The sequence below is a fragment of the Taudactylus pleione genome, unplaced genomic scaffold (genome assembly GCF_031769625.1).
Source record: "Taudactylus pleione unplaced genomic scaffold, aTauple2 ptg000064l, whole genome shotgun sequence".
Lineage (NCBI taxonomy): Eukaryota > Metazoa > Chordata > Amphibia > Anura > Myobatrachidae > Taudactylus > Taudactylus pleione.
Genome location: NW_028284466.1, coordinates 5,493,712 through 5,512,021, shown reverse-complemented (window position 1 = coordinate 5,512,021; position 18,310 = coordinate 5,493,712). Strand labels below are relative to the sequence as shown.

Below are 18,310 nucleotides of genomic sequence, written 5' to 3'. Positions count from 1 at the left end.
ATTGAGTTGCGTCCGACTCAGTAGTTACGTACAGTACGCTCGATTCAAAAGCATTTACAGTGCGAGTGACCATCATCAGCCCCAAAGTGTGGCTGCTATTCCTAAGCATGTACAGCACGGTACAAAGACATATTTATATTTAGTAAGGATAAAATCGGCAGCTAATATACAGTCTGGAGTTTTGTACTTTTGCAGCAACTTATATGATAGAATTATATGTTTTTTTCCCTGGCAAAGTAAAATTAGCCATTTGCAACACTATCAAAATATAGATTTTATTTTGGTTTATGGCAGGAAGCAATAGGCCTATACACATATGATTAAAATTTCTGTAAAATAGAAAGTACATCTGCACAGATATTGAAGAATTCAGCAAGAAGCAGCTCAGTGTTGAAAAAGTCAGCGGTACAATGGGAAATGTTTTGCACACAGCTAAATAGTACTAAATGTTACGTAAATGTTAGTTTTAAACATAACAAGATCATAGATTTAAACTATATTTGAGCCATACATTTCCAACGCTTTCATCAGGCCAGGCTGTATATTCAATTATATTCTCCAGAAAAAAAAATACTTGCTCTTCCTAAAAGTAAACGTATTGTCTAAATGCACTGGAAGACGCTATTTTATTGGCTCAAATCAATATTCATGAGAATGCAGCTTATTAATTCACTTTATGCATCAAGTGTTGGTGAGGCCACTGGATACTAGTACATGGATATCCTGTGTTTTCATAAATACAAGTTGAACCAATAGAAAGGCTTTCTCCACTCAGTGTATGCCATAGGTACACATGTAAAAGGTTTGTTTTTACTGCTGCTGCTGCATTAATAATAGCCTAATTAAATAAAAACACAAGTGAAACACATTGAATCATTTTATGTTTGCAAATGAAAGAACAGAGTAAATAAACAAAAACAGATTCGTTTAGAAATGTAGTTTTTTTTTTTTTTATGAATACAGGGTTAGAAATGGGCTTGAATAAAAACGATACAATTTATACAACTAAACAAAGACACACACACACACACACTCGCACGCAATCGCTTGCTCAGCTTTAACGGGTCAGTTTCTAGATCTTGCCCTAGCTCACAACCATAGTACTCATATAGAACAAATTTATAAAAACAGGTTTATCCAGCTTTTTGGGCTGCTGGCAGATTCTCAAACGTCTCACTAAATTTCTCTCATTTTGCTGCAAGGTTTTAGGTTTATTTTTGGTTTCTTAGAAAGACTCTATGTCCCTATGTTGAGATCTCACTTGACAGGACCCAGCTTTTCCACCTCTGAAACCCCCAACTCCCTGCTTTACATCTGCAGTCTTCCCTGACTACAACAGCCCTGGTCTGGGGTTGGTGTCGTGATGGAAAGACAGAGTCAAGCCTAGGGAACAAGTAACATAATACATGGGCTGATTAATGTGCCAGTAACTCTGCTGGCTGTGACTTGAACTACGGGTAGAGCTTTGTATTTTATTTTCCTGCGTTATATTCCAAGTATCTAACGTGATAGACTTTTTTTTCTTCCAAAATGGCCACAGATATGTACACGAAGTCTGAACTTACGTCAAATGTAAGCATGCATCACACGTCATCCTAAACAGAACTGATAGAAACACAGGAAGCCGGCTAGAGCGCATGTGCGGCACTACAAATGTTCTTTCCCTTCTTCTTCATCATCGCTGCTGCCAATGCTGCTGTCTGTGGATGCGGCATCATCAGCGGCAAGTTCGGACTCATTGCTACCTGCTGGCTGGCCATGGTTGTCTGTGCTCTGTGCTTCTGTTCTCTGTGCAGGCTCTGTGTTATTGTCCGGTTTGTTTTCAGACTGTCCATTGTTTACGGGGGGCGCTGAGCTATCGCTGCCCACATCCGCTGCCTTTTTCTGCTCGTCAGTCTGCAGGAAGTTCTCCCATCCTTTGAGACGCTCTTCCCTTTCTCGGGATGTTTCTTCAATCTGTTAAAAGAAGCATTTTATTAGGTTCAGTAATAATAAAGACTTGTTATATGCATGTAGATATAGATGGCAACTCAATCAGCTTTGCGAGATGCTCCGTCCGCTCATTTTCTGCTTGCAGCCTATGGAAGTGCCAGCAGACATCACATACAGTAATTGCACTTATGAGCGCAGTACGAGATGCCAGCGGCAGCTCACGTCTATTTGCATCTGGTTCACAGGTTTGGATTGGTCATTAAGGATACCAAATTTTGCCTTTCTGATCAAATTAGACATACATCACGGCAAATTTATTGGTGCGTAGCAAACAGTGAAAAGAGTGGAGAAGTGGACCAGTGGAGAACCAATCAGCTACTACCTATAATTTTATAGAATGTACTTAATAAATGCTACCTCAAAGCTGATTGGTTTGCTCTGGTCCACTTTTCACTGCTTGATACACAAACCCCATAGTTACAAAAGCCCAGCTTGATAGAATACTTGTGCCCTAATAACATTATTATTCTGACTTTAGTATACATGCAAATAAAATCAACAATAGGTACTGTAGTTGGATAAATGGATTACTTGTGAAATAACATGTTCCAATTGTTTATGAAACGAAAAGTAAAGCATGTGTAAAACCCCATCTATTAAAAAGGGAAGCTATGGAATGACATTTATAGATGGTAAATAGTGTACGCATCTAAGGTACCTTTGGACTCTAATTGTAAACTCCCTCACTTTAAGGGGTGTATCCAATTAGCCGTGGTAAATTACTGCAGCTAATTACTTCGCCCGGGGCTATCGAATTAGCCCCGAAGCCGGCACTTTTCAGGGAATTTGTTTCTCCTGCCTCAGGCAGGCAAAACCAAATCCCCGATAAGAAGGGGTTTTCATCCAATCGCGGCCGAGAAAATACATAGGTCCGCGATCCTATGTATTTTTGTGAAAAAAAAAACAAGTTTTTTTGTAGCAATTGGATACCCCACCGCCCCCAAGTCCCGAGCAAGTTATAGATACAACCGCCAATTACCGATGGACATTCTGGCATCTATATTGAGCAGCGCAACCAGCCTGTGTGCACCACCTCCATTTAATCCAACCAAGCTAATTTTATGTTGACCCAGAGATTGTGTTTTTGGTAGTACATTACAAATATATATATATATATATATATATATATATACACACACACACACATTTATATATAGACACACACATTATTGGACATGCAGTCAGGCCCTTGCTTGCCACAAGCGACTAATCAGACTGGTGAATAAGTACACAGCTGTAATGTATGAGTTGAGCTATACAATACCTGATACATTACACAGCTGTAATGTTCAGTACTGGAGCTATACAATACCTGATAGTCTGTTGCACCATCCCATGGTTGTACAGAGAGCTGACGACCACCAAACCACCTCCCATTTAGAGCTAGTATACAGGCATCACTTTCATCCGCTTCTTTAAATGATACGGATGCGACTCCATCTGGATGACGCTAATACAAAATGATAAAATAAAAATTAAAAGATAGAAAATTCATAGAATAGTATTCAAGGAGACAAACTATTAGCAATATACTGATTGTCAAACATACACATAATATAGATAGTAGTAGAGGATTAAGATGATATTTACATAGGATATTCAGGGAATGTAGCCTTATGCTCATACAACCACTCACAGGAGGTCAATCCATTTAGGCGCGACCACGAGTAAGTGCAGCTGTATGTCGCACTTACAATACCGCTGGACTCATGGATTTTGTTTGCAGCCCTGTAGGGCTATGTACAACATTCTACAAATCCGGAGTGAGATCGAGACGCAAGGCGGGCGAGTTCAGCTACCGTTGACGGTGTTTCTACACAGAATGTAGAGGGAAAAAAAACAACACTATTGTATACCTGCTGCCACATCCCAAAAAATAGAGGAACAAATGCAAAATGTTGCTACAAATTCTACTGTATGTAAATAAAAAATAACCATAAGAAAACGGTTAGAACTACTGCTGACAAATGCAACTAAAAGAATTTCACATTGAATTAGTTTTGTATGTCTAAAATACTTACACCCTCTGGGTCATTTCTACAACAGAAAAACACATTGGCTGCTATTGTTACTTTAGGGCCAAATTAACAGCTATCCGATCATGCTCTCTCCTGCAGGGTAAATATTTTCTAATGTTGCTGTATGAAATGTTTTAGCTGTCCTTTACAAGGTGAAAAGTATTCTCTGTTTGTTAGCGAAAAACCCCCCCACAGATCTGCTTAATTCTCTAGTTACCTACATCAAATATAAGTACTTTCTTCACTTGTCCAAATTTCTCACATTCTGACCGAAGATCTTCTCGAATTTCATTCAGCACAAGTGGATCCTCCTGCAACAGCAATGCACAGAGTAACATCAAGCCATAGTGTAAATGGTGTATCATTAGACTGGAAAACAAATCTGTTAAACACCTGTAATTTTCACCAGTATGTATTTGTAATACATGTTTAAATACTCTCCCTGGGAGCCTAACACCTGAACACGATTCCTTCTGAAGAAACCGCTGAGACCCTATAGCGTAGAAACGCGTCAAGGGAAAGGGGATCTCCCCGACTGCAATCATCTCTGCACCAAGTATCCAGCTACTAACGCTTAACATACCACGGACGACTGGTGCACTCCCTCCCCGCTACACAGGATATGCTCTCCAGATCTAGTGAGTTGCCCGACGACTGTATTCAGCAGTAAGAACTTTGGATTCTTATTCCAGCTGGACTGGATATATCCACGCTCAGTCAAAGGCTTTAAAATTACTCACCAAAGAGACCTTATGAATCGGGAGGTAGCAGTGATTTCACCTCATTAGCTATTCGTTAAAGACCTATTAATATCCCACAAGAATTATTACTAAAAGGCTGGATAAAGCATAAACATAACATTTGGATTTAAATACCCAAGACTTTTCCTATCTAAGGAACTATTTCCTGGTATATTTATTATTTGTGGATACTTCAGAGATTTTATTCTGGATTGCATTAAGCCGGAGGGGAGAGTAATACATTTTTATGTATAATTTATTATATCTTTCTAATCTGTTTATGTACTGTTTCTACTTCAGGGTCCACAGGGTTGACCTTGGGGTATAGCTGGATCTGGATCCACGGGCACCACGCAGTTAAAGCTTTAGCTGCTCCCAGGATGCACTTGGGTCTGTCCTCTATACCCCGCCCCCGAGCCACAGGCACCCCAGTTTGAGTTGGAGCCCGGCCGGAGTCGGGTCACCCTGCGCAGAGGGGCTGCAGGAGCCACTAAGGTGGCTTCTGCAGTGTTTCCCCTGTCTGATCAGTTGACGGATCATATGGCGGTGGCTTGGCAGGCGCCCAGTAAGAGATTCCTGCCACAGAAGCGGTTGATTTCTAGTTATCCTTTTCCTGAGGCACATTGTAAAAAATGGGAAACTCCACCGGCGGTGGATTCCCATGTCACCCGTTTAATAAGGAGCGCTACTCTGCCATTACCGTCTATATCCTCGCTGAAAGATCCCACGGTCAGAAAAGTTGAAACTTGCTTAAAGTCCATTTACTCCCTCTCAGGGGCAGTGGCCCGACCGTCCATGGCCATCTCCTGGGTGGCCAAGGACATTGAGGGTTGGGCCAACGCATTAGAGGATACCTTTCCGGACGATGCTCCGGATGTCCAGAGGGCGTTGTTAGGACAGATGAGAGACGCTGCTTCCTACAATGGAGAAGCCTCTTTGGATGCTAGTCTGCTGACCTCTCGAGTATCGGCTGCAGCAGTGTCTGCCCGCCGATCCTTATGGCTGAGGTCCTGGAGAGCGGACGCTGAATCAAAGAAAGGTCTGGAGGCCTTACCTTTCAATGGAGAATTGCTATTTGGTCCGGACTTGGACAAAATAGTGGATACCCTGGCTAAATCCAAGTCAGCTTTCCTCCTTTCAGCAGCGACGCCTGCCAAGGTCCGGAGCTCGGCCTTTCGTATTCAGGGTAAGGCAAAAGGTCAGTCCTTCCCGAGGCAGTCGGTGGCTAAGACCGCCTCTAAACCCAAGAAGCAAGCCTGGAGTGCTCCGCGCCCTTCTTTCAAGCAGAAGGATAAACCTGCTGCCTGATGGGACGGGCCTCCCTCTGGGGGACCTCAGAGTGGGAGGCCGACTTCTCCAATTCGCCCAGTGTTGGCACAATACCACCACGGATGCCTGGGTTCGAGAAGTAGTCTCTCAGGGGTACGCCCTGTCTTTTCGGTTCAGGGCGCCCCACCAGTTTTTTTGAATGAGTCCTTCTCTGGACAAGACCAAAGCTTCCCAGATTCAGGTGGCTATACAATCCTTGCTACAAGCAGGGGTCATTGTTCCCGTTCCGCAGTCTCAACGCGGGACGGGGTACTATTCTACTCTGTTTCTGGTACAGAAGCCCAATGGTTCTCATCGCTCTATCCTGAATTTGAAGTCTCTGAACAAATACCTCAGAGTTCCCAAGGTCAAGATGGAAACGTTACGTTCCATCATTCTGGCGATGGAACCTGGGGATTATATGGTCTACCTGGATATCCAGGACGCCTATCTCCACGTGCCCATAGCACCTGCACACCAGCGGTATCTGAGGTTTGCTATTCTGCAACATCACTACCAGTTTCGGGCGTTGCCTTTTGGCCTTTCCACGGCTCCGAGGGTGTTCACCAAGGTGATGGCAATTATGGCCGCCCACCTTCGGGGCCAGGGGATATACGGCTGCTGGCGTATTTGGACGATCTTCTGCTGGTAAGCTCCCCGGAGGTACTTCTTCGACATCTCCATCTGACCATTGCTTGTCTTCAGGCACACGGGTGGTTGATAAATTGGAACAAATCATCTCTGATCCCATCGCAACGGATGGTCCATTTGGGAGCCCTTCTGGATTCTCGTCAGCAGAGGATTTTCCTGACTCCAGAAAAGGTGTCCTCCCTACAACTGAGGATACACAGTTGCAGGGTGTCGGTCCACTCGGCGATGAGAGTCCTAGGGTCCATGGTGTCGGCATTCGACATATTGGAGTTTGCCCAGTTCCATTCCAGGCCCCTGCAGGGGCAGATTCTGTCCGAATGGAACGGGTTACCTCACCGGATCCGATCCCAGACGCTGGTCTTGTCCCCGGAAGTGCGCCGGTCTCTAGCTTGGTGGCTTCAGACAGCTCATCTCATCGAGGGTCGCCCCTTTTGGATCCCGGACTGGGTGCTGCTCACAACAGATGCCAGTCTCCAGGGTTGGGGGGCAGTGACCGGCTCGTTGTCTCTTCAGGGCCGTTGGTCTGCGGAGGAAGCGGTTCTTCCCATAAACGTAACAACATAAGTTGTTTATGTGAAAAAGGTGCATATTTTGAGCGAAAAAGACTCGACGCGTCCGAGTCGCGTCCTTGTCGCCAAGAACTTGGCTCATAGAGAAGGGCTATTTGCCGCCACTATAGCCACAGTGTAGGGAATAGAGTAAGAAAAAGCAAGTAACTGTGCACCTTGGTAAAACCATGCTGCCACTGCAGGTGGGGCAGATTTAAAATGTGCAGAGAGATTTAGTTTGGGAGAAGTGTATCTAAACCGAAAACTAAATTAACGTGTAAAAAATAAAGCTGTGCAGCATATGTGAGCTACATGCAAAAGCAGCCAGTATTTACCCCACATGCCCCCCAAAAAATGTATATATATTTGCACACCTTGCATTGCAACATGGTTTGTCCAGGTGCACAGTTACTTGCTCTATCTTACACTATTCCCAAATCTGAATCAGGCCCTTTGATGTTGCCTTAGCCTAGGCGGGTTGTATAATGTTTTTTTATTTTTTTATCCGTTTGATATGTTACGTATGTACCAGTAAAGACAGAGGGTCATTTACAGGCAATATAAATAGTTTTATCTACTTGTAGGTTTTCTCTGCACCATTGTAGTAGCTTTAGAAGTATTACAGACGCTATAAAGAAATATAAATTGTTTATTGGAGAAAAATATGAGATATGGTAAGAACTTACCCTTGTTATCTCTATTTCTACGAAGTCCATAGGGTTCCACAGGATACCTTGGGGTATAGGTGTGACGTCAGTTGCCGGGCACCATAGAGTTAAGCTTTTCAGCCTCCCAGGATGCACTAGGGTCCCCCTCCTATACCCCGCCCCCGAGCCAAGGCACCTCAGTTAGTTATCAAGCCATAGGCCGGAGGAGGAGAAGGAAGAGAGAGAAAAAAGATCTGGACACATACAAGAATCACATTCTCACCAGAGGGAGACAGAAAACCGGTGACCAGAGCAAAGCCCATCTGCAGCACAGGTGCGACAGGGCGGGAGTCCTGTGGAACCCTATGGACTTCGTAGAAATAGAGATAACAAGGGTAAGTTCTTACCATATCTCATATTTTCTACTTCAGGGTCCATAGGGTATCTACAGGATACCTTGGGAATGTCCCAAAGCAGTATCCTTTAAGGGTGGGGACGCTCCTGTACAGAAAGGAGAATCCGCCGCCCGAAGGAAGCATCCTGAGAGGCGAAGGTGTCAAACCTGTAATACCTCACGACGGTATGGACAGAAGACCACGTAGCAGCCTTGCAGATCTGGACTGCAGAGGTACCACGTCGAGCTGCCCACGAAGGACCCACCGACCTAGTGGAATGAGCCTTCAGAGAAGGAGGAACCGGTAGGCCTTCATGAATATAAGCTTCAGAAATAGCCATACGGATCCAGGCTGCCAAAGTTTGCTTTGAAGCAGGCCAACCCTTTTTACGGAAGCCATAGAGGACAAACAAAGCGTCCGACTTCCTAAACGAAGAAGTGCGGTCAACATAAGTCCTTAAGGCCCGCACAACATCCAAAGAGGCCTCACCCACGGAAAGACCCGGTGAGTTAAAGGCCGGAACAACGATTTCCTCGTTAACATGAAACTGGGAAACAACTTTGGGAAGAAACTCGGGCCGAGTGCGGAGCACTGCCCTGTTCCCATGAAAAACCAAGAAAGGGGGTCTACAAGAAAGAGCCCCTAAATCAGAAACATGTCTGGCCGAAGCAATAGCCAGAAGGAAAACAGTCTTAGCTGTTAGCCATTTAAGATCCACTGAGCTCAGTGGTTCAAACGGCGGTCCTTGGAGAGCCCTCAGGACCACAGCCAAATCCCAAGGCGCCACAGGTGGAACAAAGGGCGGCTGAATGCGGAGAACACCTTGCATAAAGGTGCGCACATCCAGGATTGTAGCAATCCTACGGTGAAACCAGACAGATAGGGCCGAAACCTGTACCTTCAAAGAAGCAAGGCGAAGCCCATGATCTAGTCCCGCTTGCAGGAAGGCGAGAATCCGAGACAGACGAAACTCCCGCGGTGCATAACCTCTCGGTCGACACCACTGGAAGAACGTATGCCACACGCGATGGTATATCCTCGCGGAAGACGGTTTCCGAGCTCGCAACATGGTACGCACCTCAGAGCTGGAAAACCCCCGGGACCTCAGCATGGCCGTCTCAACAGCCACGCCGTCAAAGACAGCCGAGTCAGGTCCAGGTGAAGACAAGGACCCCGAGACAGAAGGTCCGGTCGTAGCAGCAACCACAGAGGACTGTCCACGGACAGACCCTGAAGGTCTGAGAACCAGTGCCGTCTGGGCCACGCGGGAGCTATCAACAGGAGCGTCCCTCCTTCCTGTTTGAATTTCCGGATTACCCGTGGAAGAAGGGAGACCGGAGGGAACAGGTATGCGGACCGGAACGTCCACCGGACGGACAGAGCATCCACCAGAGACGCCCCTTCGTCTCTTGTGCGAGACCCGTACACCGGCAACTTGTTGTTGTGCCGGGACGCCATGAGGTCGATCTCTGGAAGACCCCACCTGTCCACCAGCAGTTGAAAAACGTCCGGGTGCAGGGACCATTCCCCCGGATGAACGTCCTGGCGACTTAGAAAGTCCGCCTCCCAATTTAGCACTCCCGGGATGAAGACCGCTGATATGGCTGGAAGATTACGCTCCGCCCAAACCAGGATCAGAGAGACCTCTACGAGAGCCGCCCGACTGCGAGTTCCTCCTTGCCTGTTTATGTAGGCCACGGTGGTAGCGTTGTCCGACTGGACCTGCACCGGGTGACCCTGGAGAAACCGATGTGCCTGCTGGAGAGCATTGAAGACCGCACGGAGTTCCAAGATATTTATTGGAAGCTCCGCTTCTGTCGGCGTCCACCTGCCCTGGAACAAGTGTGGACCCGAAACTGCTCCCCAACCCCGAAGACTGGCGTCCGTTGTCAACAGGACCCAATTTGGAACCCAGAACGGACGTCCCTTGTTGAGGTGGGTCGTCTGTAACCACCAAGCAAGGGACAGGCGAACCCTGGGGTGATCACAATCGTCTGGGACTTCAGAGACTGAGGCAGCCCATTCCACTTGGACAGGATCAGGTGCTGCAGAGGTCTGGAGTGAAACTGGGCGAATTCCACCATGTCGAACACCGACACCATGGAGCTCAGTAACCTCATCGCCGAGTGTAGGGACACCCGGCGGCTGTGCAGACAACTGCGCACCCTTGACTGTAAAGCAGAGATCTTGTACTCCGTCACGAAGATCCTTTGCTGTCCCGAGTCAAATAAGGCTCCCAGATGCAGAATCCTCCGAGACAGGATTAGAGTGGTCTTCTGCCAGTTGATTAGCCAGCCATGCCGTTGCAGCAGTGCAATGGTCAGGTCCAAGTGGCGTAACAGGAGCTCTGGAGATCCTGCCACCAATAACAGGTCGTCCAAGTACGGCAACATGCGGACTCCCTGCAGCCGCAGAGAAGCCGCCATGACCGCCATCACCTTGGTGAAAACACGTGGTGCTGTCGCCAGGCCAAAAGGTAACGCCCGAAACTGGAAGTGGTCGCTGCGGATTGCAAACCTGAGTAACTGTTGATGGCGCAAAAGAATAGGGACATGCAGGTAAGCGTCCTGTATGTCCAATGACACCATGTAGTCCCCAGGTTCCAGCGCCAGAATGATGGACCGTAGGGTCTCCATCCGAAACTTCGGAACCCGCAAAGACTTGTTGAGTGCTTTGAGGTTGAGAATCGGACAATACGACCCATTGGGTTTCTGTACCAAAAAAAGATTTGAATAGAAACCCAGGCCCCTCTGGGAGAATGGAACAGGCACTATAACTCCAGCCTGGAGCATAGTGTGCAATACCTTCCGCAGCTCCGTAGCCTTGTTCCGGTCTGATGGTAGAACCGTGGTGAAGAATCGCGCGGGGGGTCTGTGCCGGAAGGAGAGGGCGTACCCGTTGGAGACCACCTCGAGAACCCAAGTGTCTGTCGTAGTGGCCGACCAACACTGGGCGAACTGCAACAGGCGGCCTCCCACCCTGGGATCCCCCAAAGGGAGGCCCGGACCGTCAAGCCGCAGGCTTGTCATCTGGCTTGGGGGCCGGACGTCTGGTACTCCATGCCTGCTTCCGGGGCTTGGCCGATTTCTTAGGGCCAGCCTGTCGAGCAAACGACTGTGGTTTGGGCCTGCCCTGGGCCCTAGATGACCGAAAGGACGATGGTCCAGAACCAGAAGGAGCAGCGGCCAACGGGAGACAAGCCGATTTGGCTGCCGCCAGCGTGGCCACAATCTTATCCAGATCCGGACCGAAGAGAACTTCTCCGGTAAACGGCAACGCCTCCAGACCTTTTTGGAATCTGCGTCCGCCTTCCAGGATCGCAGCCACAAGGTGCGACGAGCAGCCACCGCTGAAGAAATTCTAGACACCAGAGTACTAATGTCTAGGGCCGCCTCGTTGATATAAGTCACGGAGATTACCAATCAACTCCGCCTGTTCGGCCGGACAGTCGGAATCAAAAGAAGCCTCTAATGAATCCGCCCACCGCTCCATCGCTCTGGCAACCCAGCAAATGGCCATAGCCGGCCGTGCTGCCCCCCCCGCAAGGGAATAAGCGGACTTCAGGCAGATCTCCACCTTGCGGTCCGTAGCAATCTTAAGGGAGGACATGGATGGCATCGGCAATGTGGCACTACGGACAAGACGGGTCACGTGAGAATCCACCTGTGGAGGGGATTCCCACTTTGCAAAATAATTATCCGCGAACGGATAAGCCACCGCCAGTCGTCTCTGCGGCTGGTATCTTTTGCCAGGCTGTTTCCACGCCTCCTCTAAATGGTCCACTAACTGACCCGACAGAGGAAAGACTGTGGCATCGCCCTTCACATCTTTGAAAAAAGCATACTTAGATTTAGCCGCTGGGGGAACTTCGTCCTCAATCACCAAGGCTGTGCGGACCGCCCGAATAAGTCCAGGAATATATACTTTGGACTTAGCATCAGCGTCCTTAGTTTGGAGAGGTTCCTGATCGTAAGGATCCAGAATCTCCCCATCATCAGACGTCCCCTCGTCATCTTCATAAGGAGCCGACAGAGACGCCACCGGCCGTTTATGCGGCCGCATCACAGACTCCCCTTGCAACACATCCGACAAGTGCTGTACAGAACTCGTCAGGGAGTTAACCCACGCTGGCTCCTGAGAAACCAGGAGCGGGGAAATAGGCATTGGAAATAGGCGTGGGAAACCCTGCATGGGTGACGACACCACTGACTGCTGGGACAAACCCATCGGTGTAAACGCGGGCTGCGGAGCTAACTGGCCCACTAAGGCTGTAAGCGCCTGAGCGAAACAAGCCCAGGGCGGCTCCTGTACCGGTGCTGTAACCGTAAGCGGCCGCGCCATGGACAAACACTGCCGGCAAAGGCCCTCCGCGCTACCCTCCCCCTCCGCTAACGGTACTTTACACGTAGTACACTGTAGCCGGAGGGGAAAATCACTTTCGGACATGATGGCACCAGGTATGTGACCCCTCTCACCAATTATATAGTAAATAGGCGAGAGACCACCCTGCAGCACCGCACCACAAGGGCTTAGCAGAAAGAACAGGGACAGAATAAAGCTGACAGTTTAGAAGAAAAGTTAGGCAGCAGGGCTAGCACAGTCACATACAATGCAAAGAAAATCAATTCCTGCACTAACAGCGCTGATCACTCAACTACGCAGACACAGGGCCTGGTAGGACACAGCGCTGCATACACAGACCTGACCACAGCGGAGGAGAGGTATGCAGGGGGACCCAGACCATGATGCTTCCTTCCAGGCTTCCAGCAGCGTTCAACATGCGTTCAGAAGATGGCCGCCGAGGAGCAGAGAGGAGGCTGGCCTGGGGGAGGAGCGCTGCCACAGGGCCAGTCGGCAGCATGCAGAGGGGGCTGTGTGCAGCGGGGGAGGCGCCGGCTGTGAGACAGGGAAGGCGCGATCCCCTGGCATGCATTTAACCCCTGGGACGCCGCAGCGCTACCGCTCTGCTGCGGTCCGCTGTCCCAGGGGGTAGTGGAAGCGCAGGTTGGTCGCCTGGCTCCACGCTGCAGCCAGTCCCCAGGGAGCCCCCTGCCTGGGGACTTAGGACCATGTGATCAGCGGGGACGCACCGCGGGACCCCGCTGCTTACCTTTGTCCCCCTTGAATCCGGCCATGGTCCGGAACATCTGGGGTCACCGCTAGCTGTGACCCCAGATGCTCACCAGCATCCCCGGATCGGTACCGGCGTTCTGGTACCGGCGGGGGTGTAGGGAAGACAGCATGGACGTCAGGACTGACTGTCCATGCTGTACATCCAGATGTGCAGCCACAGCTGCTAAAAGAAAGCTTCAGGGGCTCTTCTAGCCCCCACTCCGACAGGTGCACCCGACTCCGGCCGGGCACCAAACTAAACTGAGGTGCCTTGGCTCGGGGGCGGGGTATAGGAGGGGGACCCTAGTGCATCCTGGGAGGCTGAAAAGCTTAACTCTATGGTGCCCGGCGACTGACGTCACACCTATACCCCAAGGTATCCTGTGGATACCCTATGGACCCTGAAGTAGAAATAATAATTTAAAGTTACTTCTTTGGTCTCTACTTTAAATGTAAGGAATAGCTGCTGATGCTGTCATTGCAGTGATTTAGTATGTACTTGTATTGGGTCATATGATCCCATTATCAGCATGTTGGGGATCGGTATGAAATACCGCCGGCCCTCTGGCCGGCAGTTCGAATCCAGGCAGCGGGAGGCCTCAGAAGCAGAGTTCCCGGCAGCGGAAGGCCGACAGCGCTGGAAATGCCGATCGTCCCTAAGGTAAGTAAAAACTAACCTAACCCCCTAAACCCTCCTTAGGGGTACCTAACCCTAACCTCCCCCCCAAGTGCCCAACCCTAATCCCCCCTCCAAGTGCCTATCCCTAACCCCCCCCTTCCCCGCTGCCTAGACCGAAGTCCCCCGGGGGGGTGCCTAACCCTAAGTCCCCCTTCCCCTAGCCTAACCCTAACCCTCCCGGGGGGGTGCCTAACCCTAAGTCCCCCCGGGTGCCCTAAACTTAACCCTCCCCCCAGCAGCGCCAGACATCCCTTCGATCGGGATGCCGGGCGCCTGTCTCCCGGCGTCGGTGAAATGAGCGGCGTCTACATCTAGACGCCGGGCATTTCACCCTCGCCGGGATAAAGCAGTCGGGAAGCCGGCTGTCAGGATTAAGACCGCCGGTTTCCCGATTGCATCCCGCATGTTGTTATTCCTCTAGCTCTGCATCCTGCAATTCAGTTTGCTGTTCTTCTCCCACACTTTGGGAAGCAGATTCCTCGGTGATATTGCTATCAGAGTGGCTAATTTATGCACGTCCCTGTAATGGCGTTCAAGCGCACTTGCACGCCTGCATTTGTCCGATTTTCTCAGAACACATCCCCCTCCTGTCACCCCCCCCCAAACGCTCTCTGCCTGTCAATTTCTGCGATTGCACTACGTGGTCTCCGTGATTGCATTCGCACACGCACTACAATGCATACGCAGTGCGCAACAATCAGCTGTCTGCGTACGCTTTAGTAATATGGCTCCTTGCTGAATCAGGCCCGAGTGTGCACCAAGACCAGTGGGCTCTGCTATAGTTCAGTTCTGTAACAAATGCATTTATATTGTTGTATTAAAAAAAAAAAAAAAAAAAGCTAGAATATAGTAGCAATGAAACCTCTTATTTTATCTTTATGAATAGAATGTAGAATTTTATTTGTTAAAAAAACAAACACAGGTCCCACTGAATTTCAGTAATCTCTGCATTATGAAATGTATAGAGATTGCTTAAACATCTGCAACAGGCTGATCAAAGAGCTTTCTAACAGATTCACTACATAGTACTGTAAATCCTACAGCAAGGTACCTCATCCATCTCTGTTGAATCATGTCTTATATGCAGCACATCCTAACACAGTGCCTCCCAAACTTTCCTGAATCAGCATTGTTTACGCGGCACCCGTAGTCCAAATGTTTCTCATTGAGAAATTCAGAAGACAACAAAGTAAATTGCGCTTACCTGTCATCATTAGGGTCAGTTATGTGGTGGTGGACAGGTTTCTGCTTCTGATTGTTCACACATTTTATGATCTGCAAAACCAGTGATCGTGGCTGCCAATCACATTGAGCATACATAATTTGATTTGGTCCTGGACCACCAACCCGTGGGACAATTGCAAGTACCCAGTTTGGGAACCACCCACTGCTCCATACTCTTGGCTCACTGTCTCTCCCCTCTGTGTCACTCCTGTCTGTCTGCTACTCTCCTTTAGACTGTAAGCTCTCATGTGCAGGGCCTCTTCCCTCATGTGCTTTTCTTACCCACACTTATACCATCCTCTTCTCTGAACTGCCTACAACAGAACAAACCCCCAGCACCCAGTTTGATAACTATTGCCCTAGGATAAATCTCACCTAACATGTTCTACATGTCTCCCTGAGAGACTCATTTCTCTTGATCCAGACTCTCTCTCTAACTACCGCCTTATCTTTCACCTTCCTTTTCATCCAAGATTCTTGAGAGGCTTGTCTATAGCCTCCTCATCGATTTCTCTCCTCCGACTTCATCCCTGATCCAATTCAGTCTTGTGTAAGGTACCAACCACTACACTGAAATGGCCTTTACCAAAGTCACAAAATTAATTTCTTATTGGTAAATGCAGGAGTCGTCCTCTCTACTCATCCTCCTGGACCTATCTGCAATCTTTGCAGGTGGAAAGGATGATCCACATTATCAGACACTCCAGTCCTCTGGTCTCTACGACTCTATCCTTCCTGGTTGTACTCCTATGTGACTAACTCCTCGAGTCCACCGCTCCCTCTTTCTACCTGTTGTTGGTCCCCAAGGGTCTGTTCTTGGCCCCTTCCTTCCTCATCAGCTTCTTCATCCTCCAGTACCACCTATATGCTGAGGACACCCAAAGTTACACCCTGACCTCTCTACTATTGGCCTCTTGTGTCTCTAAATGTCTTTCTGCTGTTTCTCATTAGGTGTCCCAATGCATTCTCAAACTTAATACAATACTGGTTAATAGTTTTAGAACATCCGCAGTTTTCAAGCTTTTATTAAAATTTAGGTAATTCAAGTTCAGTGAATAATCTGAAATTATAAAAGGAAAGCTATAAAACCGCTAGAGGTGTTCCACAGTCAATTCAGATGATAAATAACCCTAACTGCGTAGCGAATTATACTTATACACAACTGAAAAAACAGACTGAGACGAAGCACAAAAACAGTATATTGTAGTATTATGTAAAGACAGTAGTAACTGTGCACACACAGTACTGTAAACAGAACATCTTTAAAGAAAAAAGAAAATACATACAACCAATAGATTTCACAAGTGACAGGGAATTTAATTTGTCACACAAATCCTAAATACTTCTAGTTATTTAAAGCAAACAATGAAATAAATGATGGGTGACAGATTATAATGCTCGTACAATAAAAAACTCGTCACACAGGAGAGGATGATCTAAATAATTGTATAATCTACATTTTGTAACTGATCATCTGACATAGCCGACTATACGCAACAGACTGAGCCCTGGAGATGAAAGAAGCTGCCCTACCTACATTCCACACAGCCATAAATATATACAGCAATCTGGTCTGACTGGTACTCGCACATCCAGAAATGCAGTTTATTTGTAATCAAGCAACACATTTCTTTCTAATGAAAGGCATGTGTGGTGCCTCAGTTCATGCAAATGTCTCAATAAAAAAAATGGGACAGTGTGTTACAGTACAACCAACTTTATAAAGTTTTCTTGCACACACCGAGTAGCTGCAATAAGTGTTGAATTATCTTCACAAATGACTAATAAAAATAATACATTTGGGGCCTAGTGAAATTATTTACAGGTGCATACTTTTAAATGAGGACTAGGGGGTATATTTACTAAAGTGAGAGGTTTTAGAAGTGGATATGTTGCCCATAGCAACCAATCAGATTCTAGCTATAATCTTCTATAAGGTGCTAGTAGAATCTTCTAAAAACCCACACTTTAGTATATATACCCCTATGTATCAATTGGTAAATAAAATAAAAGTGATGTAATAGTACAGCTTGAAAGGGACCTGCGGTTTTCCCTTAGACCAGGGGGTGGGCAATAAGCGGCTCTCCAGCTGTTGTTGAACTACACATCCCAGCATGCCTTGCAACAGTTTTAGCATGGTCAAATAGCAAAACTGTGGCCGGGCATGCTGGGATGTGTAGTTCTACAACAGTCTGGGGGACCGCTTATTGCCCACCCCTACCTTAGACTGTAGATCATAGTATTGAAGAAGAAAAAAAACACTAGTATTTAAATGCCAAAAAACTAGAATACAAAAACAAAAAAGAAATGTCATTCAAAACAATGTTTGTCCATGTGCCATCTATTAAATTTGATTTCATAATCTAATTTATTTAATAACCTAATTTTAGATTATACCCCACTACAAAGTATCCAAGACCTTCTGGCTGCTATTTGAGATGCCCACCAGCAAATTTTCTTGTATTCCATGGCTGTATAATTGTGAAGCTAAATGCTTCTGACTCATATGAACTTGCCAGGTGTCAAAAGCAGACGCCAGTGAACACGTGTCTCCCCTGAACAGAAGGGTCCTTTGGAATCATTCAATATGACACTTAAGGTGACTTAAAGAGAAACTCCAAAATAACTGTTTATTAGTGGCTGTGAAAGGCTTGCTTAAATACATAACTATACAGTACATACATATATATGGAATGCAGTCGGGAACCTGGCGGACCTAATCCCGACAACCGGCTTCCCGACTGCTTTATATCGGCGAGGGTTAAATGACAGGCGTCTATATCTAGAAGCCTGTCATTTTACTGACGCCGGGAGACCGGCGCCCGGCATCCCGATCGAAGTGATGCCGGGCGCCGAGCGCGGACAGCCGCAGGGGGGCTTTGAAGGTTAGGTTTAGGGCTCCCGGGTGGGTGGGGGGGCTCTTAGGATTAGGCAACCCCCCAGGAGGTTAGGGTTATGCTAGGGGGAGGGAGGGTTAGGGTTAGGCACCCATGTCG

General features: G+C 47.7%; 1 protein-coding gene across 2 annotated transcripts in view; it reads right to left on the bottom strand.

Moving 5' to 3' along the window:
* Positions 1-261: 261 nt before the first annotated feature.
* HTATSF1 (HIV-1 Tat specific factor 1) overlaps positions 262-18,310 on the bottom strand; it is a 35,295-nt gene continuing 17,246 nt past the window's right edge. For both annotated transcript variants that reach the window (XM_088465773.1, XM_088465774.1), the window contains 3 exons: positions 4,232-4,321; positions 3,305-3,442; positions 262-1,956 (listed from right to left, as the gene is read on the bottom strand). In XM_088465773.1, coding sequence (XP_088321899.1) covers positions 1,648-1,956; positions 3,305-3,442; positions 4,232-4,321 — 537 coding nt within the window. In that variant the 3' untranslated portion in view covers positions 262-1,647. The remainder of the gene's footprint in view (positions 1,957-3,304; positions 3,443-4,231; positions 4,322-18,310) is intronic.